At 37.1% G+C, this 27,311-nt stretch overlaps 3 protein-coding genes across 6 annotated transcripts; 2 read left to right on the top strand and 1 right to left on the bottom strand.

The window, feature by feature from the left end:
- Positions 1 to 2,629: 2,629 nt before the first annotated feature.
- Positions 2,630 to 5,781, top strand: LOC127062815 (alpha-tocopherol transfer protein-like). The gene is made up of 4 exons (XM_050991618.1): positions 2,630 to 3,176; positions 3,961 to 4,055; positions 4,907 to 5,221; positions 5,291 to 5,781. Exons 1-4 carry the CDS (start codon positions 2,804 to 2,806, stop codon positions 5,630 to 5,632), a joined length of 1,125 nt encoding a protein of 374 aa, XP_050847575.1. The 5' UTR covers positions 2,630 to 2,803; the 3' UTR covers positions 5,633 to 5,781.
- A 657-nt stretch (positions 5,782 to 6,438) lies between these two features.
- Positions 6,439 to 15,047, top strand: LOC127062813 (adenylate cyclase type 3). The gene is made up of 9 exons (XM_050991615.1): positions 6,439 to 7,877; positions 9,417 to 9,796; positions 10,214 to 10,498; positions 11,006 to 11,289; positions 11,360 to 11,688; positions 11,766 to 12,104; positions 12,477 to 12,782; positions 12,870 to 13,205; positions 13,322 to 15,047. The coding sequence occupies exons 1-9, from the start codon at positions 7,218 to 7,220 to the stop codon at positions 13,502 to 13,504; spliced, it is 3,102 nt and encodes a 1,033-aa protein (XP_050847572.1). The 5' UTR covers positions 6,439 to 7,217; the 3' UTR covers positions 13,505 to 15,047.
- Positions 15,048 to 15,539: 492 nt separating this feature from the next.
- Positions 15,540 to 23,912, bottom strand: LOC127062816 (palmitoyltransferase ZDHHC5-A). Of its 4 annotated transcripts, none has more exons than XM_050991619.1 (5): positions 23,589 to 23,912; positions 22,713 to 22,787; positions 21,640 to 21,858; positions 20,905 to 21,197; positions 15,540 to 19,186 (listed from the first exon to the last, which is right to left on the bottom strand). In XM_050991619.1, the coding sequence occupies exons 1-5, from the start codon at positions 23,592 to 23,594 to the stop codon at positions 18,892 to 18,894; spliced, it is 888 nt and encodes a 295-aa protein (XP_050847576.1). In that variant the 5' UTR covers positions 23,595 to 23,912; the 3' UTR covers positions 15,540 to 18,891. The 4 variants fall into 4 exon arrangements, with proteins under 4 accessions (XP_050847576.1, XP_050847577.1, XP_050847579.1 ...); XM_050991620.1 differs by having other exon boundaries at positions 21,640 to 21,855; XM_050991622.1 differs by lacking the exon at positions 22,713 to 22,787 and having other exon boundaries at positions 21,640 to 21,855; positions 23,589 to 23,879.
- Between the last annotated feature and the right edge of the window lie 3,399 nt (positions 23,913 to 27,311).

The raw sequence follows: 27,311 nt of genomic DNA, 5'->3' as shown, positions 1-27,311 counted from the left end.
TTGTCCTAGACGCCGCATGCGGTCGTACAACTTTCTCGCGTGCGGAATTACAGACGCGGAAGAAGGTTGAAAGTGCTGTTTGCTTCGAGTGCTGCGATATCAGCGATGCATCGACAGTACTCCCAGGATCGTTGCCTCGTGAGGTTCGTTTTTGTTTTTATCGAGGAAACCTTTCTCGCAACACCTTCACGGTAAGTTTCTTCCATTTGGTCTCACTAACGAGAACTTTGTAATAAAATCGAAGAAAAAAGAAACAAAAATGTTTCGGAGAAAAAGAAATTCTCAGAATACAGATATAGTCATGATCTATCTCGCCGCCTTGTATAATATCTAATTATACATAGAATTTATCATTCGAATCGAAATATCTCAAAGTTCAATTCTCATTGCGTTTATCTTTCAAAGTCCGATTTCAAAGTTCGTTAGAGTTCGTTCGTGAATAAATTTACTATTAATTATTAATTCAATAAATTTCATTTCGTTTAATCAAGATGATTCTTTACACTTGAGTTGTTAAACTTTAACATAAAGCCACACAAGGTTACGAAATCCCGGAATATTTCGCTATAAATCATAGTGAACAATTTCTTTTCATGATATACAGTTCGTGATCATGGTTGCCACCTCCCTTTTAAGCCCGGAGACTTTGAGTTCAATGCTACATCGAAAGTTTATGCAATTAATTTCTCTTTTAATAATTCCAAATGTTTTGTAATTTGGCAATTCCGTTTTTATCTCTGTACAATGAGAGAATCATTTTCATATATCTTTGCTTAGGTATATCAACTTTATATTAAATACATTACTTTATATTAAATGATTTATCAATATTTATTGCTTTCATTTGTTCGAAATTTTTTCTTTTTCTGTTTTTTTCTTTCCTTCTTTTTTCTTTTTTTTTTTTTTTATTTTTGCTAATCAAAATCTCCGGGTTAGCATTGATTAAAAGGTCGCAACTTTGTTCATGACATACATATGTATATATGTCTAGTATACATTTATGTAAAGTAGAAATCTATGACAAACAAAAATTATTATAATGTGTTTTGTCTGATGAAAGATTGCAAATGAGTATTAGCATGATGACATAATGGAACATTAGTTCTTTGTCTTTTGCGTAACGAGCATCAAAATAGAGGAGAGAGAGAGAGAGAGAGAGAGAGAGAGAGAGAGAGAGAGAGAGAGAGAGAGAGAGAGAGAGAGAGAGAGAGAGAGAGAGAAAGAAAGAAAGAGAGAGAGAGAGAAAAGACGGTAGACTGCATTTTTATCTTTGATATAAAAATAATAGAATGACTTGTAGGATCTATATGAGTCTACAACGTTTTATTGCGGATGTAATCATATGCACTGTTTTCTGTATTATCAATTTAAATGCATTACGCGTGAAAGAGCGTCGATTTTTTCTTTTTTTTTCCGCCTCTTCCTTTCTCTCTCTCTCTTTCTCTCTTTCTCTCTCTCTCTCTTTCTCTCTTTCTCTCTCTCTCTCTTTCTCTCTCTCTCTCTCTCTCCCTCTCTCTCTCTCTCTATTGTCATTCGCATTTCCCATTGTTTTTCCTCATACTATAGAAGTATAGATCAATTTCACAATGAAGTAGGTCGTGCGATGAAACTATCCTTCCTTGAACGCAATCGCGCAATCGTATTGCATTGCTTACAAATTCAGGGACAACCATTAGAAAGACAAATTTTTATTCATACAGCTTATTATCCAAATGAAATTTCATTCATTATTCGTTTCGTTTTATATGATTTAATGTCGAGGTAGAACAAATTTGAATCGACACATTGCTATTTAATTGCAATTAAATTCAATTACGAAGATCTCCTTTATTCCTTATTACAACGTGAAGCGAAACGAACGAAAGAAAACAAAAAAAAAAAAAAAGAACAGAAAAGGAAGAAGAAGCAGAAGAAAAAAGAAAAAGAAAACGTATAGCCGGAAGATGCAATTTTAAAAATGACCTAGAAACTTGTAAAAGCGAATATAATTTCATGACTTCATACGAACGAATCCTGTATATATCATTAACGATAATAACAGTGAAAAAACAAAGAATTAAAATGGCATTCCGAAGTTGCATTATTCGTGATGTAATTAGAAAATTTCTAGTAACTTTGTTTAGCCACTTTCGAAAAGAAACATTGGGGTAATACATAGGATATATTTTAAAGTAATCGAAGAAGCATGTCGGACTTATTTTGCCAGTATTACCGCATACTAACCAGCATTACGGTTGTTAGTGAAAGCACAAAGCCATAGATGCAACAGGATGACCCTGACCACGTTTCGCAAGAGACACGCATACGCTCACTCTCTCTCTCTCTCTCTCTCTCTCTCTCTCTCTCTCTCTCTCTCTCTCTCTCTCTCTCTCTATCTATCTATCTATCTCCGTCTGTCTGTTTCTCTGTCTTTCGCGTGCAACACACAGACGAGGCGTAAAAGAACTTTTATTTTCATTAAAATCATTCACGTCTTCGGACTCTGGTCTTCCAGATAAAAGATGACAGGGCCGACTTCGTTACTTTCTATTTTTCTTTACTTTATTATTATTGCAAATTTATATCGCGGTGTGAAATAAGCTTAAACCTTGCGAATCGGCAGGAAGGAGGAAAAGAGAAGGAGGTTAGTTGTATATCGTGCGAGAACGATAGTCGAAGATAAACGTGAAACGTGAAGTATTCGTTGCAGACGGCGAATGTGTCAGAGCGTCACTCTCGTGCGGTTGCTCATTTTTTCTCATTTTTTCCCCATAAGTGTTGAAATTTTAAACGTGTATCCCGTGTAATTTTTATTAAGAGGAAGATGTATTCTTCTAACGATCGAAATTCAATTTCGGCGCAGACTACCGACAAAAAGGATCTTAAGAAAGACGATAAAAAAGAAGACGAAGAAGTAGAGAAGAAGGACGGTGTTTACAATTTGTGTCATCAACGTTTGAACGAATTCGACGAAAGAAAGGACGAGGAACGACGGGAGTGCGTTAATGAGAGAGAAGATTCGAGGGCTTCCAAGATGCCGGAACTCAAGGACGAGCTAATCGAGCACGACGACGAGATCGTTAACCTCGATCTCGACGAACCACCCCCTGAAGTTATGGAGTATGCTAGGAGAGAAGTCGGCGAGACGGACGAGGTCAAATGTCAGACCTTGCAGGAATTACGCGACTTGATTTACGGTAATTAATGTAAATTTCATGATTGTCGCAGAAATTATTTTTGTCGGAAATTTCATCTTTCTCCGACCATCGATTAGTTTGTATTCCTTTTTTTCCTATTTCTTTTTTCTCTCTCCCTGTCTTCCTCTTTATGTTTTAATATTATACTCTTGCCGAGAATCTTGTAACTCACCTACAATTTGAATAATATTAGTCAGTAATATAATTCGTTTGATCTTTGTCGCGCTGATAAATATTGGATCTTTGCGACGTATTGAATTAAAGAGTGTCAACGATATTGCTTATTAACAACTTTATTGATCTCAATGTCAATCTGACATCAACAATTTGCGTACTCGAATAGAATCGCACACGATCTTTGTGATAATGGAATTAACGTGTAAAATATTTTACATCGAGGTTAAATGCTATAAAACCTCTAAGCAAACTTGTTCATCTTGAAGAGGTACATGGACGACGCATTAAAGGAATGTGTCGAGAACTAACAAAACAAACAAATGATTTCACGAGGTCACCGTATTCAATAGCTTTCAAGGAAGAAGTTTTTCGAATATTCCAAGCGAATCGAAGTTTCAAGCAAACTTATCAAAAGTATCCTAATCGTCTGTTCGATCATCGTAAAAACTTTCGTTACTCGTTATCGCGTCTTTCACCGAGATAACGATCAAAGATTCAATTGATTTTCATTATTATCGTTTTTCTGATATTTGGAATAAGTAAGTGCAAACGGAAGACGGAAGTTATTTTAAACTTTTAATAATTTTTTTCTCAATTTTACGTTTAGAACGAGGCGAATGCATACCTCATAGAATGGATGATGACTTTCTGATAAGATTTCTCCGTGCAAGACATTTCGACGTAAATCGTGCTCATCGACTGGTGAGTCTTCGCTAAATGCTTATTTTTATCTCTTTGGTATAACATTAACGGCTACAAGTGGAATGACGAAAGACCGAAGAAAGTTATTACGTAAAATAAATATTTCAATTTTTTATTAATCGATTCTATTGCGGAAGAGGAATCTAAAATTACGTTTAAGAAGACTTCCATCAATTTATATATATATATATATATATATATATATATATATATATATATAAAAGGTTTCTCGATACTGTCCTCTCTCTTTCTTTCCGTGTTATCCGGATTAAAAAAAGAAACATTCGCCGGTGATTGTAGTTGAGCAATGATGCCAAGGCAAACCTATTACTAACAGTAACGAGCAAAGATCGATGGCCTAAAGTTACATGCTTTCTGTCGTTTCAACGAAAAAAGAAATACCTAGCAATTTTAACCGAATCAAGAATGTTCAACACGAAATCTGCAAGGAATCGATATTGCACGTTATTTCGTGTCTGTAATTTCACTGGAACTCTCTCTATATATATACCTGTAGGTGTATATATATATATATATACACGTGTATGTGTATATCTATATATCTATATATACGTTTGTGTCTATATATATATATACACCTGTCTATGTTAGAACGTATAGCACGGATATGGAGTCTGAAAATTCAATTTTCTTTTGTACATAAAAATTTATCCACTGAAATCCCTCGATAAAAGCATACTCTTTTTCTCGTATCTTACAAGAGAACCCGTTCAATACAATAGAAAAGTTTTCCCATGGCAGAGAATGTACGTGAAACTTTTTAAGGTCTTTTTCGTTGATTCACACGATTCAGGAGTATCAGTCGTTTGTCTCATGGGATCTTTCGATAGGTAGTGAACTACTACAACTTCAAGGAAGAACATCCAGAGATACATCAGGATGTATGTCCAAACGAGATGTGCCATATAGGCGAAGACTACGTAGTTACTGTGCCGGCTTACAGAACTGAATGTGGCAGACGGATGATGATTTATCGTATAGGTAATTGGGATCCTCGAAAGTACCCTGTCGAAGAGATTTTCAAGGCCACAGTTATTATACTCGAACTAGGCATTCTCGAGCCAAGAGCTCAGATCTTAGGTGGCATCGTCGTTTTTGATCTCAAGGGTATTACTATGTCGCACGTTTGGACGGTAACACCGCAGGTCTGATTCTTATTTTATTACATTCATTTTTATTTCCTCGCAGATTGAAGTTCTCTTTGAATTTTACAGATTGCTAACATGGTCATGGCTCTGATGGTAACGGCCTTTCCCATAAAAACCTACGCGATTCATATACTTCATCAATCCTGGATATTCGAAGCGATTTATGCAGTTTTCAAGCCACTCTTAAATACTCGCATGAAGAACAGAATCTTCTTTCATGGCGACGACATGCAGAGCTTCCATAAACACATCTCGCCTAATTGCTTGCCCAAGATGTACGGTGGAACTCGCGAAGAAATGCCTTATTACAAGTGGATCGAGTCATTGATAAAAGTTCCGAAGATTGTTAAAGAGATGGAACAGCTAGGATACGTAATACCGAATGATTTTCAGATACCGAAGAGCTGAGGATTGAATTCAAAGGCATTTTACGATTCCGCAGTATCATTATTCTCATTAATCTTTCCTCTTTATTTTCACATTATAATCGTTGTATCATTACTCAATTTACGTGATAACTCTTCAATAATATTTGCTATTAAAGCACATGATATGAATTTTATACAGTTTCGTATTGTTCCAAATTTTTATTTCAAAGCGAAATGCTATTTGGGCCAATCCGTTTAACTATATCCGATATTTTTTTTTTCCTTACCATTATATCCCAATTAACAATATCGATAATATTATGATAAATTCTATAGATATTGTTGAACTTGCATACGCCCGATTACACAAATATAGGTTCCATCCATTATTTTTCTACCAAACAAGGAAAGAAAGGGTGGGAGAAGACACAAAGAATTTACTGACCCCGGTAGGAAAGAGTCAAATAAGAGAATCGCACCGAGTTGGAGAAAAAAATATTTAGACAAAAGCGAGTACATATGTAGGTACATAGGTACATGGTCGAGGGAAAGCGATAAGAGGATTTCGCGTAGTGGAGATAAGTAGGTCATTTGGCAAGAACGGCAGATAACCGGTAAATTCGAGTTACCGATTAGCATCTAATCGCAATCCATGCATTATAGATACGTATTCAACACACGTGATCTTCTAATAACAATTAACCTAGGACAATTTATTGATCTCCATCCTTTCTGATCCATAAGCCAAAAAATTAAACAACAATAATGAATCAATTGGACTACAAAAGTTAGGAAACTGGGGGAAACAATGTTTTTTTTTTTTTTTTATTTTCACATAAGATAATGCTCCAGTTATCCTTGATAGTTTCTGCCTTAGAATAGAGTTAGGTTTGTAGGTAGATAGGTAGGTAGAAGAAAGAGACGCAGGTAGGACTCGGCGTCGACTGCTGGGTTTTGTGGTGGTTGATATCGACCCGAATCGCGAGGGTCGGAGCTGTCAGGGGTTCGCATGGCGCACGCCTAGACTCGGTGCTTGGAAAGAGGTGGTGTTGAGAGAGGGTGCGCAGAGTGATAAAGAAAGAGAAAGAGAGAAAGAGAGGGAGGGAGAGAGAGAGAGTGCGAGGGTGAAAGAGAGTTTCCTCCAGCAGAGAGCAGAGAAGAGAAGAGAAGAGAAGAGAAGAGAAGTCGAGGAAAAGACAGGAACGGTAGTAGCAACCTGGGCAGTTCCTCACGCGCGCGGGTGCAGGTGCACATCGAAGAGGAGGCCGGCCCGGTGCTGTATGTGTGTGTCTGTGGGTGCATGAAAATTCAGCGTGTGTGTTCCTTGATTTTTTCGTGGATCGGTGCGTGAGTAGTTGACCAAAAGAACTAAGGAGAAAAGTATGAGGAAGGAATGTTAAAAAAAAATGTCAAGACAAGAAAATTCAAAGATTCGAGTCGAGTGAACGAGTGAAAGAAACAGAAGGAAGAGCGCGCGCGCAAGGGAGAGAGAGAGAGAGAGAAAGAGTGAGCAGGACTTGACCTCGCCCACCCTAAATCTAAGTGAGCTAGCGAGCGAGCTTTCCCAAAAAAGACAGCTCGAAGGGAATCAACGAGAAGAGACTTTTAACTTACAATAGCAACGTATGACGATTAAAGTCTTCGATTACTTCCCTTTTAATGAGATAAGAAAGATTAAACGAAAGGAAAGATGCGGTATATCTGATAATGTGAACTGTGTGATTCCCGGCGCCATGTCCCAGACACTGAAAACTTCAAACGAGGAGTCTTACCTGAATTCCGGCAGGCCGTCGAAATTGTTGAGAACCAACTTCAGTAACGTCAAGCTCGAGCGGCTCTATCGTGCTTCGTCCCTTCAACAGAGACGCGGTGGCCTTCAGTGCTTCCTCTTATCAGCTGTTCTTTACGGAGCTTATACGGTAGCCTCACCTGAGCCGGAACTACCGGCTCGAGGACTCACCGTTGTCTTCCTCGGTCTGAATCTGGGTTTACTGGCATGGGCGGGACACGGAACACGGGCCAGAGACGGCTTGTGGGCCGCCGTTCCCCACGTGGCATGGTGGCTTTCTACCGGACAGTTGCTCGCTCAACTGTTTCTCAAATCGGGCGAGGTCACGCCGAGGGATGGACTAGGATGGTTCCTGCTGTTCCTTTATCTCTTATTCGCTACTCTACCCCTTAGACTATCCTTCTGCTTCTTGTTGGCGTTCGCTACGGCTGCGGCTTACATGGTCACCGTCTTTAGACTCTCCAGAATGTCGATCTTCACGATCATCGACGTTCTGGTAGGTTCTTGATAATGTCACCTTTTAACTTTGTTTTCTATTTTTCTTTTCTTTTCCCTTTACTTTTTTATTTTTGTTTTCTCTTCGTCATATTGATCGTTACAAAGAATTACAAATAATTCCATACGCTTGCCTACGTAATAGGGCAATTAGAACGAGGGAAGTAGAAGGTAAACAGCGATGGCGTGCGTGTGTGAAACAACTGTTGCTGCCACTACTTGCTAATTTCTTGCCAACCTACGTTAGACCGATGTCTTGTCTTTCGATCGATCTCTCGTCCTTCTTGATACACCTCTCGTATGGAAATTTTTGGGAACATCACGTATATACGCTGCAGATAGACGCTGTTTACGTGCCACTAATCGGTCCCCTTACTCATACTAATTTATGCGAGGTTGTACTTCGTTCATCGATCCAATCGCGAGTAGGGAGCTCCGCGTAAAGTCCGACGGAACAGAAAAGAAAACATTACCGTGCAGAGAGAGAGAGAGAGAGAGAGAGAGAGAGAGAGAGAGAGAGAGAGAGAGAGAGAGAGCGTCTATCCTTTGCAAAAAGAAGGAAAGTTTTAATAATTACTTCAAGGACGATAATCAACTTTAGCTAGATAATAAAACTTTAGCAAACATCGAAGAAAGTTCATTCACAAGGTATCGACTTAACGAAAGATAAGAAAATCATTGAAGAAAAAATTGAGAAAGGTGTTGATATCAACCCTTTCTTTTTTTCATAACCCATATAACCAAATCAGATCAAGGATATCATATCAAAGAGTATCGTAGTCACCTTACGCGTTCGTTTACCTTAAAGAGTTCTATGTCCGACGGACGTAGACGTATCATAGAAGGATCGACATAAAGTTACAAACTTGTTGTTGGTGGAGTACACGAAAGCGAAAGCTTCGGCATACACACGTGTACACATGTGATGCTGTCGTTAGTGACACTCGAGTAGAGTTCGGTCAATGGTAGTTTAAAATAGAGAGATAGAGCTCGCGCGCGAGACAGAGACAGACATATACGTGACATCGTGCAACGATGCGGCACCGTCGCCTTTCCATGCACGACGTCCGATCGTTTTTCAATGAGAACGACTAGTAGCCTTCATTGACGTGATATTCTGGACCGTCGGGAAGAATGGAGCATTGATTAAAAGCCCGTGAAATCTATGCTAACGTGTATTAAATCGTACAAATCGTTTCAAATCGTCCACACGTACAAGTTCTTTTATTTTTCTTTTTTATTTCTACGAAGGATATATCGGCACGATCTTCGATACTCTCTCTCTCTCTCTTTCTCTCTAGTGAAGCTAAAAAAAAAATAACAAAAATAAAAATATCGAGAAAAACACTTGCCTTCTCATTAACGTTGTACCTGTTGTTAACCCTTCGGTGCGCGATATTTTGCGGTTCGTATCTTTCCGGATGAGAAAACTGATCGACAAAGCGAGCATCGAAGGGTTATCCTTTTTGCTAATCGGTTAATCCCCGCGTTATTGTAAAAGCTCACAATCGTAAGAATTTAGCGTGAAAACATCCTATAGATCCTGACGGTGACACTCTCCGCTGGCGTCGCTATTTTGGGTGCTTCCAGCTACTCCCTGGCGGAGTTCCAACAACGTCGAGCCTTTCTCGAGACAAGACAAAGCTTGGAAGTGCAATTGGTGATCGAGGAACAAAGCGCGGAACAGGAAAGGCTACTTCTCAGTGTCCTGCCGGAACATGTGGCCGTCAAAATGCGACAGGATTTGGGAGCGTGCATGGACACGCAGTTCAAGAAAATCTATATGTCGAGACACGAGAATGTCTCGATACTTTACGCCGATATCGTTGGTTTCACAGCAATATCATCGACCTACAGTGCGAGCGAATTGGTCAAAATACTCAACGAGCTGTTCGCACGATTCGATCAACTCAGCGAACGGTACCTAATACTTTTTCATGATAATTATTTTATCTACATTAAACAGCCTATCTAAATTCTGAACTGGCCTAATAAACTGAAACAGTCCGATTGATCGATATCTCATTAGCTTTAAACTCTTCGTTGGTATTCGAGTACATGTATTACTTGAAAAAAAAAAAAAAAAAATGTTCAGACTTGTCTCCCATTTGTTCTACAACGAGAAACTCATTTCCTTTTCGGAAACGATCGATCGGGAACTCTTAATGAGTATTCTTCAATATCCGTGCAAATTAGTGCCGCTTTTTCGTCTCACCTTTTCTTTTTTCTCCTCGGAGTATCCTTCGAGAATTTCTTGAGCGATCGATAAATGTATTCAAGATATGGATAACGGTACTCATTAAATCTCGTTTACCATTTGTCATCGTGTGTTCGCAGATATGAACAGTTACGCATCAAAATCCTTGGTGATTGTTACTATTGCATAAGCGGTGCACCCGTCGAGAGGTCGGACCATGCGGTGCTTTGCGTGCACATGGGTCTCTCGATGGTAGAGGCTATAAAATACGTTCGACAGACGACCAATAGTCCCGTCGACATGAGGGTAGGCATACATACAGGCGCAGTTCTAGCTGGCGTTCTTGGTCAACGGCAATGGCAATTCGACGTTTACAGTAAAGACGTTGAACTTGCTAATAAAATGGAGAGCAGCGGAAAAGCCGGGTAAAAGTTCTTTTTTTGCTTTTCTTGTTTTCTTTCTTTCTTTATTTCGGTTCTTCGAGTTGATCGATAACGATAATTATGTTAAAGACTTCGAGATAAAGTCTATCACCCTTGTACGCGATACTGGTTTGGATCATTAAACGTGACCGGCGCAGTTAGGGTACTTGAATCTCGGCACGTACCAAGGGAGCTATTCGTTCGAGCTTGCGTTCCTCTTAACCTAATTTATTCAGAGGCCCTTAAGTGGGGATAAACAGACAAGGGGCGCGACGAGAAGGATGAGAACGAACAAACTAGCGTGCCTTTACTTTTTCAAATCTTCCCTCAATTTCTCGCGAAATTTCACCGTGCAAGATAGAGATAAAAAGATCGAGTTCTTCGCGCGTATTCACAGAGGTCGTTGATTATATCGCGGAACGGGGTCAAAAGGATAGGGGGAATATGTGTGCTTGAACGTAACAAATTTTTCTATAAATAGAATAACAATACGGGTGCGTTTATTTTAAGGAGAGTTCATGTTTCCAACGTGACTTTGAGTTTCCTCAACCACGAATTTGAAATCGAGCCGGCGTTTGGCGAGCAAAGAGAGGACGCGCTTAAGAAGGCTGGAATCGTCACCTACTTCATAGTCAAAGCTTTAAAACCTTTTAAACCAGCGATAACGAAAAGCCTGGCATCGTTGAACGACGAATCTTCTCAAAAAATAATGGATGACAATCAGGAAAAGAAAAATAACAAAGAAGACTCCGAGGAGTTCACGCAAAGATTGAGAAAGGAATTGGATAACAAAGGTAAGAGTTCATCGATCGTTTAGTGAATTCTTCGATATGACAATAATTGATTCACGTAATTTCGACGTAGGTGGGGGTGCCGACCTGAAGGGTCACGCATCGTGGTTGACGTTGCATTTCAAGGATCCGATTCTGGAAAGAGCCTTTCAAAGCGCCGAGGAAACTTTCTCACCTTTATCTGTGTTAGGTGGACCTTTGGTGATGGTATGTGCATCACCGCTATGGAGATTACAGCCATGGGGACCTTTTACTTGGGGTGGTGCAGGCGTGGTTATTCTCTTCGGAATCGTTCTAGCAGGTGCTACGTGTCTTGGAAGTGCAATAAGAGCGACATGGTTGAGGAGAATCCTTACGTTGCTGATGATCTTGTCTCTCAGCGACTTCCTACTTCTCGACATGGTATTACAATTTTCTTCACAATTTAACTCTTATATTAAATCGGAGTGAAAGGATTCGATCGAATATTTTTTATTCAGGGTAACTGTGCGATCATCGAAGAAGAAAAACCAAAAGGAAACATGTCGAACTGGCAACTTCCTTTACGTTGTCCTTATCCTTCCTATTACTCTTACATCGGTGTGTTTGCTCTGATAGCGATTTCTATGCCAACGTATCTTTGCTATATTGGAAAGGCATTGCTGATGTACCTTCTGGCCGGTGCGCAATGTTTTATCAATATAGTATTCCTCAAATCTAGCTTGGAAAGGGAGGATATGGCAACCTCACCACCTGGTCCAATTTCATTTCCTTTAAGATATTCCTTGTCGGTTACTCTGTTCATCGTCGCTACTTCCTTGGTCATCGTAGCTAGATACGTAAGTAATTATCTCTCTCGATTGAAACCGAACGAACGACCGTGTCTCTCCGATAATCGAAAGCGTTGATTACTCATCTCCGTTCGGTTCTCGCCGCGTCACGGTAACATCCCATATCGATTTGCGAATTGCTAGACTCTGGTGAGGAATTGAATCGACTCTAATACGGCGCGATTCGAGGAACCTTTTATCCGAGATTTTAATCGACACGAAATTGTCACGCGAAATCTCTTTTATTTTATTTCCGATCAATACAAACAAAAAAGAGACTTTGTTGGAAAGTAACGTAAAAGAATAAAGGGATAAAGTAATTGGAAAGAAGTGTGGGAAAGGAAACTAAAGAAAATAAATCGAACAAATTTTATTCGTTAGACCGAGAAAGCGAGGAGAATGCTGTATCTTCGTGGACGAGAGGTAGCAGCTCAGAGAGAAAGAGCCGCTGATATGAAACGAAGAAATGGAGCGTTAATATACAACATTTTACCACCTCACGTGGCAACCTATTTTCTCTCAAGTGCGAGGCATCACGACGATCTCTACAGTCAAAGTTACGCCGAAGTTGGTGTACTATTTGCTAGTATGCCCAATTTCGCTGATTTTTACAGCGAGGAAAGTATCAATAATCAAGGACTCGAGTGTCTAAGGTTCCTCAACGAAGTGATCTCCGACTTTGATGCTGTGAGTCAGTTGTATATGAAAATATTTCCGTTATCGGAAGAACAACTAATCGATATGTACTCTACATGACCTTCCTCTCTTTGGTAGATCTTGGATCAAAATAAATTCAAGAACATCATTAAGATTAAAACAATAGGTTCAACTTACATGGCTGCCTCGGGCATAACGGAAACAATAGAGACCGAAGATAGTCCAAAATGGGCTCACCTTTCAATCCTCGTAGAATTTGCTTTGGAATTAAAGAAGGCTCTTTCGAGTATTAACGAACAGAGCTTCAATCATTTCGTCCTAAAAATGGGTATTAATCATGGCCCGGTAACTGCCGGTGTTATTGGTGCTCGAAAGCCTCATTACGATATTTGGGGTAACACGGTAAACGTTGCTTCGCGAATGGAAAGCACAGGAAAGGTTGGATGTATTCAGGTAAAAATAGCCATATTACATTTCTATTACATTCTAAAGGACAAAGAGAGAGGGAGAGAGAGAGAGAGAGAGATAGAAAGATTATTAAGATTAAAAGAGAATTAATCGATTTTTAGGTTACAGACGAGACGCGGATGATTTTGGAACCGTTTGGATTTGGTTTCGAACAACGTGGCCTCGTCTTTGTCAAAGGAAAGGGTGAACTGTTCACGCACTATTTGGTATCTAAAGATGGAGTGTCCCTCGAACTCGATAGCGACCTTCCTGTCGAGCCAGCTCATCCGATTATTTATCAGTAACGAAATTGGAGGCACTAATGTCGTCAAAAATTAATAGTTCGTTGATCGTCCATCGATTGTTCCGAGAAAAACGAAATTACAGGGATAGTTCATATCTGTTCCTTTCTCTTTTTCTGTATTGTCTCTCTCTTTCTCTCTCTCTCTCTCTCTCTCGCTCTCTTCTACCTGTCTCTCTCGCTCTTTCTAACGCTTTTTTCTCGCTCATTCTAGTCTTTCATTAGAACTTACAATTCGTATTCGTGTTCATAAATAATTACGGTTTAAAATACTTAAACAAAAGGGTAAAAAATCTCAATATAAAATAATTTCATTATTTAAAGAGACCGTAAACTCGAGCTTCCTCTAGCCGATGTAATTTATTTTTTTACACCCCAAATCGTCGAGTTTATCATAGCACAAAATGACACGAGTACGTGCAACGCACAGAGTATTCCATTAAGGAGAAAAAATAGAAACAGAAAGATGCGAGGGTGAGAGGGAGGGAGAGAGAAGAGAGAAGAGAAAGTAAGAGGGAGAGGGTTGGGAAGTGAGTAGAGAAAAAGAGTAGGCGGAGGTGGGTGATTAAAGGACAAAAGCAGGTAATAGAAAGTTTGCAGAAAAAAAGGAACGGTAAAGTACGGCCTAAGCGCGAACGAAGCGAATAATTAAAAAAAGAAAAAGAAAAAAAATAGAATGATACACGAAGAAAGAAAAATGTTAAAAAAAAGGAAGAAGAGAAAAAAGAGAGATGGTCGAAATCTCCAGTAGAAATAACCCAAATTCCTGATTTATATGAATCGACTTCCTTCGAACGAATTTACGATTTTTCCGAAAGGAATATCCTAAATCTTCTGCTGCTACTACGCTAACGATAAAAATTATTCTTTAAATAAAGTGTATTGTTTAAACGATCGAAACAATAATAGGAAAGAGAGAAAAGCCCATAATTAAAAAAGAAACAAAAAAAAAAAACAAAAAGAAAAGAAAAGATTAAGAATTGATCATACGAAAATTGATTAACCTCGACGTTTTTCGTTGACGAAAAAAGTATAAAATACATACATACTTTCATGTTCTTTTACTGATCACTCTCTTGTAAGCGGCCGATGACGTACATACATACATACACACGTACATACATACACACGTACACACATACCTACATGCATACATACATATGTATACAAGATGCGCTTATATCGCGCATAATGCGTCTGTATAAAAGAAACAAGAAGAAAAATTAAAAATTAAAAAAAAATAAAAATAAAAAAAGAAACAAGTGAACACGTAGGACAACACAAATCCGTACACGTACATATACACAATATACATATACGTATTACATGGAAACATAATCGTGAAAGATACTTATGAGGGATCTCTGTAAAGTAGCAATAAATGGAATTTTGTCTAAATAATCGATTTATCGATTGATATAGGTCGATGATTACGATCGTGGTTGGAATATAAATACATACTAGATTTCTTTCGATTTCGAAAGAAAGAGTGTTATAAAAAAGAAAAAGAAAAAAAAGTAAAAAAAAAAAAAAAAAAAAGGAAAAAATCTAAGAGCGAGACAAATTGTATGTATAATCGTGTACGATGAATAAATCACTGTAGATATATTAGCACCTTTAGCTGTGGAGGAAAAATCGAAGATATAACGGAACAGTTGTAATTTGAGATTTTCAGTAAGAGGTACACATACAAACACACACGTCATAACCAGATACAAAGCTATATGTACACAAAGGTTGAAAATGGAGATCAACGGTGAAACGGTGAAACAACCCCTTCTCTGAATCTGATCATAATAAACGGTGTATTATCGATATTCAATAGCAACAACAACAACAACAACAACAACAACAACAACAACAACAACAACAACAACAACAACAACAACAACAACAAAAAGAACGATTACTTACGAGCATATTAATATCCTCTTCTTCTTCTTCTTCTTCTTCTTCTTCTTCTTCTTCTTCTTTTTCTTTATTTTTCCACCTTCTTTGTACTTTTTTATTTGGTTTTATTTTTCCAAAGCTATACTCTCTTTGAGATTCAATTTCTGTTTAATGTTATTATAAGATACAATTCCTTATTCTAACATATAAATGATATCGTCGGTACATCGTAAACATATAAACATATTTATATGGAATTTGTAGAAAAATATCAACGAGTTAAAATGATTTATCATTGAAATCTCTATAATGTCTCGTTGTGAAGGTAAAGCTATTTAAAATGGATGTTGCGCATTGATTGTCATTAATCTAAGAACTTATTACCTACCTCTATGTTGGATCACGTGGCACTTAATATTTTTTGCGCACATTTGAATTATCCAATCGAGGCTAATTAAGTAAAAAGAATATGCCTAATTGTAAAACTCGTCGCAGAAACGAAACTTCAAGACCTAGTCTTTCTATGTTAAAAAAAAAAGAAAAAAAAAATAACATTCTTTTGTTTTTTTTTTTTAATGCGGGGATGGGTATCGATTTTTGAAGCAAAGCCTGCTCGAGATTTTTTTATGACGTTATATATTGTTATTTATAATAATATATAACATATATATATGTTATATATATGTGTGTGTGTGTGTGTATATATATATATATATATATATATATATATATATATATGTATTGAAGCAACGTCATTGCAACAACAACGTAATCGATTATAAACGAGGCAGGATATTGGCACAGTGAAATTTAATTTCAATGTTCTCCAAATTACCTCGTTCGATAAGATTTTCGATTTTTAAATATGTCTTTTAAAGTTAGAGCTTTGCGATAGTATTTTATATGTTCGAGCGATTTTTCAAGACACGATAACGCATATAATTTTATTATCACTTTAAAGTGCGCCCCACTATTAAAGATACACAAAGGAAGAGAGATTTCAAGAAAACAATACTTAACTGTATTCAATAATACGTTAAAAATTAAAATTATCTTTAAAATGACGTTCTAAAAAAGAATATATTTCTATTATATTATCACACACGATAACGATAAAACCGACAAGATAAAGAGAGTAGCGATGTTATCAAGAGAAGAGATTTTACGAAAATTTCTTTACTTAAAAATTTCGTTGCTTTGTACAAAGCATTGTGTCGTGTAATATAGGTCATGACACATCTTTGTAAAAGAGCACTTCTATTTATTTGGTCGATATTTTTTATTAATTTACGGTAAGTATTTTGTTAAATAAATGGTCAGTATATGTGAATATTTTGATCAGCATTTATAATAAAATATCAGTACAAAATGAAATTGTCAACATAAATAATTAAATGTCAGGATTGCGTTTGGGTTTATTATAAATACTGATCATCTATTTAAAATACAGACAGATTATTATATTTACGAATGTTTTAATTAAAATATTGAGAATATTTGTTGTAATTAATTGGTGTAATATTAATCACTTATATTACGTACTGATATCATATTATAAATACTAATCATTTATTTTAAATACTGATTAAAAACGATTGAAAATAATGACCAAATAAATAGCAGCCGTATAGTAATAATATCATATTTATATGTACAAGATATATCTAACGTATGTATTGATTCTATAAGACATGTATTTGAAAATTCGATCTCCTCCTGATAAAACTTGATCTTCCTTTCTCTGGCATTTTTTAAAAATCCATTCTAATAATTTGCGATCAAATTTACTCGGGATTAGAACGATGCTGATTCATCAAAGCGAAAGATAAATGTCAAACAATATTCTTCAGGGGATACTTCTTCCTTCTACTATTTTATTTTATTTTTTCCTTCTCTTTGATTTTTCAGCGAGAGATCAAATTAGTCGATAGTATAACTCGAAGGTTATGCTTGTTAATAACGATGTCGACGATCGATTGAATTACTTCGAACTTATCGTGAAATCTTCTCCTATTTTTTCCTGTTAAATATGTGTACGTACTTTCACATCACCCTGTACATTCATGAAAAGTGTATTATTATATGTACATATAGTAGATAATTATGGTATCATATGTGGTATCATTGTGGTATCTCAATAATTTCGGTTCTTTTGCCGATTCATTTTAATCTCTTATTGAAAAGATAATCTGTTTCGTTATACATCGGATCGATTTTGTGACATTCTGTTATATATAATTATCATTGACCGATCCCGTTTATCATTTTTTTTTCTTTCTTTCTTTCTTTTTCGTTTTTTTTTTATTTTTGGTTTTTTTTTATCTTTTTTCTTTTTTTCTTTAATTGATAAATTTTTTATTACTTGGAGACACAGAAAAAAAGATTTCACGTTTATTTAGAAACGTACACATGGACACGATAATACCTTATTGAAATCGACATGTAATATGTTTTAGAATTTGCATGACGAAGGCGCATTAACGCGTTCCGTGCGATTGTCATCAAGAAGTAATCGTATAAACTATAAAGCACTTGAAGAATTCTATTCCATTTTGTTTCATTTTACTATTATTATTATTATTATTTTCTTTTTTTGTTATTACCTTTGGGATTGTATCTCTTTGTGATAATATTTTGCGTGTACGCGTGCACATTCCTAATCTCAATGCGAACATGCACGGACAAGGCACTGCAAAGCAATGAAGATGATTGAGTTGTCCCTTGACTGTTCTTTTCATTTCTTTTAAATTCGTTTTCTTTTTCTTCTTTTCATAATCATTCTCACGCGATCGTCCAAAAGCCAACGCTTTTAATTTTTTATGTAAAAAAATTCACTAACCAAGAGGGGAAGGCTCCAATACGAGGACCTTGTCCGAATCGTGATAAAATCGAAAACGAGAACGTACGCATCGTCCCCGACAAGAACTCGAATCATTTTCTTCTTCAAGGACGCTGAAATCTTTCAATCATTTTCTTTATATCATACATACCATTCGCTATTCGATCGAAATCTTAACGAATACCATGAATTTCTTCACGAAAGAAATTCCACGTCGAATCTCATTTAAATCGACTAGTAGATAATATTTTTGCACGGAAGATGAAAACAAAATAAAACATAAAAAAAAAAAAGAAAAGAGGAAAGAAATCGGTCATACCGATTAATTATCACTTTTGCTTTTTTGTTAACAAGAAGGCCTTATGGATACAATTAATGCTCGATTCATGTCAAAAGTCGCCAATAATTCGTTCTACATCGAATCTTTGGTGAAAAGGGAGGCTAGATTTTCGAATGGATTGAAAAAAAGAAATGCAATGGATGAAGAGAGAGAAAGAGATAGATAAAGAGAAAGAGAGAAATAGGAAAAAAGAAAGAGAGATCTTTTGGCGAACTTCTGACATTAAAATCGATCAGGCATTATCGTCATAAGGCTCGCTGGCACCCGGCCGATTAAAGTCCTGACTGGAGCCAGGATGTCGATCGGGTACCAATAGCCATCCTCACGTCCTAGCGAATTTGTAAACTACACCAAACACCAACACGCTGACTAACATCAACACCAGAGCTGTAACAACCTTGGCGAAGACATTAAGTCCACTTTCTGCATGTTGTTGAGGTCTTCTGGTAGGTACGCTCTGTTTCGAAGCAAGACCACGAGCCAAGGCGGGGAAAGCAAGGCTTTGAGTGAACGTTAACTTGTGCAGGGATTCTGAAAGAGAATAGGGTCCTACCGAACCCCTAGCAGCGGCTCTTAAAAGAGCATATTCCAAGTCCAGAGCATCGAACATGCTGTATCTGTGAAAATGAATTATGTTCTTTTTTAAAATTTTCATTTATAAAAAATATACTATATATATATGTGTGTATGTAACTACATAACTATATTATAACTATATATAATATAATTTGATTAAGCAGATAACGATGGTCATGATTAGAGGTGAGATAAAAAACGCTCTAATATCATGTCGATAAATGCCTATAAAATTTATGAAGACAGTATGTTTTGCATCTTCAATATATTTATGTCTTAATAAAAACTATAAGAGTAATTATCCTCGACGTCTTCGTTAGTCAACGTGCTACATTCAACGATCGACAAAAGAAGAAAGAAAAGAAATGAAAAGAAAAGAAAAGAAAATAAAGAAACTGGGTCTTTGCCAAAAGCACTTTGACGCACCGACTTTGATTAAGGACTAGTATCTAATCACCGCTATCGCTTCTGTATGATTGTCGAATATTTTCCTTGGGAATTCTAGAGCTTGAAATATTTCTAAGTTTCGAAATTGAAAGTTTTAATCTACAATACTCAGCTCGTTATTTCTCTCTTTCTCTTTATTCTACATTGTAAAAAGAATGGCCGGAGGTATCTCATTGAAAATCTTGATAATTATAATGAAAGAATAATTCAGGAAGAAACAGGAGGATCTTCTTTGTTGCTGTGATCAAAGATTAAAAGAAATTGTTAACGCGTAGGTATTCTCGACGATGTTTTATTCAAAGAAAAAAAAAAAAAAAAAGAAAGAAAGAAAGAAAGAAAGAAGAAACAATATTTTCAAGGAGAACGTAATGCGAAAATTCAACTGTGGACGAATGATTGCACACGTCATAATGAGAATTTCGATCGCGCTAGACGTGCAATATTCCAAGATTGATATATGTACATAGGTATATTTACATTGTGCCAGGGTCGCTCCTTGACACGGTCGTCATGAGATTGAAAACGAACCATTTATCCAAAGATATCGTTCGAAGGATTATTTCTGAGGCTATGAAATATCTCGAAACTCGTGATATTAGATTCCTAAGAAAGGATCAAGGTAGGACATCGCACGAAGTTAGCATCGCACTCGTGTGAGATCCCTATCGCATACTATATATATGCATATAAATATATATATATATATATATATATATATATATATATATATATATATATATATATATAGACACACACACATGCATGTGTGTATTCGTATTAAAATTATTTTAATCCACATCAAACAAGTAGATCAATGCGAAATTGGAACACGACTTTCACTTAATAATCTGAATTACCGATAAGCTTTAATTAGTAGCGCCTTGTACTCCTTTTCAAACTTTTTTTATATCAAAAAATGAAAAAAGGAAAAAAAAAATGTTCTACCTTGCTCGCATTTTCTGTCCTCTCGATTACTAGGGATATTGTACTCGGTCACGGCAATTATCGGATCTTTCGAATAACGTTAGTAGAGGGTTGGTAATTTAATCACGTAATTGTTTCTTTGGATTTCATTTTCAAACGTTAACACGCAAGATCATGGAAAGAGAAAGGATTGAGGGAGGGAAAGGGAGGCAGAGAGAGAGAGAGAGAGAGAGAAAGAGAGAAAGAGAGAGAGAGAGAGAGAGAGAGAAAGTGACTAGCTAGCTAGCTAGCCAAGACCTGTTGATTCTCAAGAGACCTTATCACGTGGAAATGCAAAGGAGATAAGAATAATTGGTCCGATCACGTATAATTCTTGATACAGATTTACCTGCTGCTACGCCGTCTGTCCTGAGAATGCATAGATGCGATCGCTGAACTCGGCATCGATCGGAGACTACTCGTCGTCGTACTAGAAGGGCTCGGAGGTACCGAGGGCGGATCCTCGTCGATCGACGTTCTATCTTGAGTCGGAGGACTCTTCGAGCCTGAATTATGGTGATTGTGATGTGAATGGTGCAGATGAAGCCTCGCGTGATCCGGATGCAAAAGACTCGCGCGACGGGATTGTTGTGGTGTAGTCGCTGGACTGTTGCAAGCTGCTTTACCCGGTGACGGAGATGCCTAATGGAAATGAAAATTATTTCTGACATTTATTCCTAATATCTAGAAAATCGAGATGTAATCATTAAAATTTATTCGTACTGTCAGAAAAATTATCTTCTTAATCCTATGGGAATAAATAAATAAATATATATATATATATATACATATATATTCAATAAATATATATGTATATATATGTGTGTGTGTGTGTACATATATAAATTTTAGATATAAAAAGATATATATAAATTTTATATGTATGTATATATATATGTACATATATAAATGTTATATATATAATTTATATATATATTTATAAATATATACATATATATATACATACATACATACATACACATATATATATATGTTCAGAATCGATGATACCAATCGTTTCGATATAAAAAACGCATGATGCAATCACTCGTATTAATAGAAAATATTCTATTCAAGTTGATACCTGGATGGACTCGATTCCACTGTCGTTAACGTTTTCTTGAACGTCCGGAAATACGAAAGCTTGTTCCTGACTATCCACCTCGTGTCTCGGCGAATCGCTTGGCCATACTTGCAAAAGCGGAAGTCCACCGCGTGTCTCGGTGCATATTTCCGCTGTCACAACGTTACTTTGGTTTTCTGTACCAAGGCACAATCGGCCGTATTCTCTCAGTGGCTTCTGCTAAACGGCAAAAGATTCATAGAGAAGAGTGATTAGAATCTTCTTTTCTCTTTTCATTTTCTTTTTTGATTTTTTTTTCTTTTTTTTACAGATTTCATCAAAGATGACCTGTCGGACGAACAAATTATATATTATATCATCTATGTCAATAAGTAGAGTCTTGTGAATATTTCATCAAAAAATGAATATTGTAAAAACTGTATAAACTTAGCTAGGTATTCGAATCTCGCTGTTCACCTTTCCACGCACGAACGTCACGATTAGATGTCACGCTTGCATTATTAATTTAATACGAAAGGATAATAATACATGTCTATAATAATAATAATAATAATAATAATAATAATAATAATAATAATAATAATAATAATAATAATAATAATAATAATAACGCACAGTATTCGATATAAGGAAAAATTAATTGCGATTTCACGGTGAGACGCGATGACAAGCAACGACGTGCCACACTGAAACTTTTAACGGTTCACTGCTTCTAATGTAACAAGCGCGGAAAGGTCGACTCTGATCTTATACAAAAAAAAAAAAAGAGGAGGCAAGACGGATGAAGTAAGCGATATACATGAAATCGATATCGCGTAGGTATTTAAGTTAAAAATATTCACATAGCGATTTCGAATGAAATAATCGTAAGAAATCGTAATCAAATTTTATATATTAAAAAATGTATATTCCCTTCTCTATTACGAGGCATTTAACGAAGATGTTTAGCAATATGTAAATAGAAAAATGTAAATTTGACAATTTTTCTCCACGAGAAAATTTATGCGATCGGCATTAGCGAAACAGTAGGTCGTAGAGTCAGGGTGTTCGTGACCGTGACAGAAGAATCTCACCTTCTTGCTTGGCCTTGGCACAGGCCGGTCGATGAAGGGAAGAAAAAGACGCGAATCGGTTCTCTGGCACGGTGCCTTTCCCATGTAAACACAAATACCATTAACAAGCTTCGCCCTTCATCTTTGTTACTTCAAAAAAAAAAAAAAAAAAAAGAAACGATAAGAAAAGAGAAACTTGTATAAAAAAGTTCTATTTCTCGCGTTATAAAATGATTAGGTTACACGAACTTATCGTACACGTGCTTAACCACTTTCAATAGGTTTACTTTCTATGTCTCCGTATATTATAAAAAGAAAGAAGTTTACTTTTCCTAGCCATTTTCCAATGAAATATGCATATTGATATCTATAAATAGATATACCCATATAAATGTTCTATGAACATCTCATAAAAGTCAACCCATTAATAATTAATTAGCGCGAACAATTAATCATTTCACTGCATCCATTATCTGTCCTTGGCCCGGGAAATCTAAAAACCTGTGAGACTAGGATACGCATAGTGCGTAACTGTGTTAACATAATAAACAATCTCCACGTCCGGTGTATGATCCCACTGTTTACAGATCAGGACTATCAGGCGGGGTTAATCTTGGCTAAGAGATTAGCAAGAACATTAGGAAAACAATAAAGATATAAATATCATCGAAGGATGGGATAGATCGTATCTTAAAATTTGATCAACTAAAAGTCATCATCATATTTTAACGATTGATTGATTACAGACCTAGTAAATAATATCGAAATCACTACATTGGTCCGTTTGACGGATAAGAATTACCTTTGACTCGAGAGAAAGAAGGTAAACAAAAGAGCGAGTCCTATCCACGACTTCGATGAAGACAAGGATAAGTTGGAAGCAAGAGGATGACCCACCTGCATGCTTCCGCCGATCGCATGGTAGTAGACGACATTGGCACGGTCCAGCGAGGATGCCTCTTGGACGGAATCCAAACGTCAATTCTCAAATGCCAAAAGTAATTGTTCTGTCCAGATAAGGCAGACCAGATATCGGCCTTGCTCGCGGCTCGAAGAGCGACTGCAACAAAATCCGGTCGGTGCCGATGACGATGTCGAGTTGGTGGTGGTGGTGCTGGTAATAGTACTGCTGGTGGTAGTGGTGGTGGTGGTGGTGGAAGAGGATGAGGATGAAAAAGAGGAGGAGGAGGAGGAGAAGGAGGAGGAGGAAGAGAAGGAGGAGGAGGAGGAGGAGGAGGAGGAGGAGGAGGAGGAGTACGCGTAGACGACGTGTGCGCGTTCGAGGCACCGGCGCGGCGTGTTCGAGGTCGAACCTGTTTTCACCCGTTTTAGCTGAAACTCGTGAGCGAAGAATCGAAAGCGGAAAGGGAAGAAGTTGAACACGAAGCCGAAGGACGAAAGAAAATCATTCGAGAGGAGACGGCGTCTAGTCTGGTCGTAAGGAAACGACGAAAAGAGTAATGAAGTTGGTTATTCAAAAGCTCGAGAAAGACAAGGAAGAAGAAAACGAAGAAGAAGAGAAAGAGGGGAGAAGTCGAGAGGGCGTGACGCCGGCGCGAGAGGAACCCCCTAGGTCAAGGTCGTATAGTGGAGGCAGGAGAGAAAGGGTGCAGCAGCCTGCCAATACGGCCCTGAGCCCCATTTGGCCATCGGAGGCTCGTGCAGGACGATCTTCGTTTCACCTCTCCCGTTCTCTGCTTCTCCCTCTCTTTCTCTCTCTACCTCTCACTCTCACTCTCTCGTTCTATACACACCCCAACCCCTTTTTCTGATCGATATACCTACCCCAGACACATTTTCTCTCTTCCTATCCTCGACAACCGATGGCTCGTTGAAATAGTTCAATTAATAAAATAGTCGATTAAACGTTACTCAACTGATAATTAGGTCCTTACCATTAACCCTTGTCTCTAATTATTTCAACCTTTACATTTCTAAGCATGCTTAATTATATTATGTTCCATTTGTTTCTACTTTTTTTTCTACTTCTCTGCGAATAAAAATTTTGGTTTTTGGATTTCTCTTCTCTTTTCCGAGCTCTATACAATTTTTCTTTTTTTCCTGGAAAAACATTCTATTCCAGTGGATTATATATATATATATACATACACATACATATGTATATATATACATATGCATATGCATATCCCGCTCTTTTATACTCTCTGCGCCTTGCTGCAGGTTTCACTTTTGACGTACCTCTTCCGTGAAAGTAGTAGCAAACGTATATAGTCCGGCGAGCCGCTGGCTGGACATAGTAACTGGAATGTATCCTTGCTCGACCTCGGCCTTGCAACGACCTGCAAACTATCCTACTTCACCCCTTCGCGCCTTCGTATTTTCGTTATACACTTTCTCAACCTCCATTACGTCTTTGCATCTTCGTACGACCTCTTTCCGAACAACCTAACGACCAATGGATATTCTCACAACTTCGTAATTGTCCGATCGAACCAACTCTCTAATTGCCCTCCATTCTATTATTCGTACTTCTAGGAGGTTGGATTTTATCAGGCTTGATTATCTATTAATTTGAGAATCCAGATTAAAAAGAAAGAAAGAAAAAAAAGAAGTATAAGCAAAAGAAAAGAAAAATCTGAATGAAAATCTATTCGTGAAGTTTTCAACGTTGACACGAAAGGCCTAATAATTACGAAATATCGAGAACAGAGATACGACGAGATGCCTTTGTCATACTACGAACCATTCATGCCCATGATTAATTTTATCTTACGCTGTCCTTGTGAACATTAATACTTAAACGTACTAATAATAACGATGTACGATAATATGAGAAGCCTGTGGTTAGAATGGCGAATACGATGTTACGTGATTGGAATGTCGTAAACCCTCTGAGGCCAATTCGCATCTACTGAATTGAATGTCAAAGAAGCATGCGTAAATCCTTGAAGAAAAATGAACGGACGAACGTTAGCTACCCTTGGATACAATTTTGGAAAATCATGTATACATATTGAATATCATATTACGTAAAGTAACGTCTACATATATATATATACACGTGGATATAAAACGTCCATAAAAGTTTGACATTAGGAACAAACGCACGAGCTTTTATCGTTCTTCAGGACATTAGGAAGGAAGAGAAAGGAAAAAGATTGTAGACACAACGAACGATTCGAGGATAGAGAACGATCGTTAATGGAACGTAGATGTTCGATAAATGCTCGAGACAATAGTCGCTATCATCATCGACTTTGCTTTATCGTGATTCTATCGAAACTCGAGAAATTTCTTTATGTTCCATCGTATCGTAACGTCGCTTCGCACTTTACGTAGCTATTGGTTTTACACTTTCATCTGATAGTTACCGTTTCGTTCAAGAAATAAACGTACATACATTGTTACGGTCGTTTAATAATTTCATATCGAACGACATTCCCTCGATTGAAGTATAATCGTACGTATTGCAACGAGATATTCGATATATCTTGAAAAATTAAAGAGATAGAACAAAAAGTAAAGGAAGAAAAATAAAAAGAAAGAAGACAAAAAAAAGAAAATGTAAGAAAATATGTGAAGGATAATCGATGTTTTTGATGTACCTTGAATTTATAAAACATATTAATATGATGTAAGTAAGATATCGATTTCAGACCGCGAACTTTATCAAGGACAACGTGCTTGCGTCTCCAGAGATGCAACAGATGCATACTTGGGAAGAAGAGCTTTCCCGATGACGTGCAACACGTGTTCTAGAATCCTCTTGTAAAACTTGTCAAACTTTTCTTTTTTATAAGACGATAATGATATTCGCGGTCGCATATCGACAAACGGTTAGCTTTATGCTCTCGTAATCATCCGATAAAAAACCAGCTAAGCTTTTACGAGCCCTTTCGTAAAATCGATGGGGGAGGGGGGTTGAGAGAGAAAAGAAAAAAAAATAGAGACCTCGTCGGCGCGAGATTAAATTGAAAAAAGGGGAAGGAAGACGTGTCAAAAGATGTTAAGAGAGGGCAGCAGTTATAAGCGCAACAACGTTTCGTATCGACCTAACGCGATAAAATAGAATCGTCAAAGAATTTTTTAATTTCCCGGCTTAATCGTATCGATGAAAGAATCGATTTGATAGGAGATACGAAAGCGTGTAGATCAAAGTGATTTAAGTGGAAGGACTTATTCTTAACGTTAAGAAGGATAATTTAATTGCCCGTGAGATCAAAGAGAAAATTCAACTTAATTAGTTCTGTACTAATTAATCAAAAAGTCGAGAGCAGAACGAATCCATTTTATTTATTTTCAACCGATCTTTTAGAGTTACAAAAAAGAAAAAAAATGAAAAGAATCACATCCATTACCACGATTTTTTTTTTCGCAAATGTTTAATCGTAATACTAATTGACTTATCAAAAATAATAAAGATAATAAAATTGCTCGCGATAACGAGCTCGATCTTTACGCTCGATCGTTAATGAAACGATCGTGATCGTTAACGGTGAACGACCGAAGTGATCGCTAAATCGGCGATAGATGGAGCCTACTGTACGCGATTGGCCACGATCGATGGATTTTATTTTCTCGTGGCAGTGCTTGGCCGCAGGCAGGGAAAGCTTCTCTTCTTGGAGACTTCGCGCGCGCACGGCGCCATTGCCATTCCTC

Source organism: Vespula vulgaris, chromosome 3 (genome assembly GCF_905475345.1).
Source record: "Vespula vulgaris chromosome 3, iyVesVulg1.1, whole genome shotgun sequence".
Taxonomy (NCBI): domain Eukaryota; kingdom Metazoa; phylum Arthropoda; class Insecta; order Hymenoptera; family Vespidae; genus Vespula; species Vespula vulgaris.
This window is presented reverse-complemented; position numbering and strand designations above follow the sequence as displayed.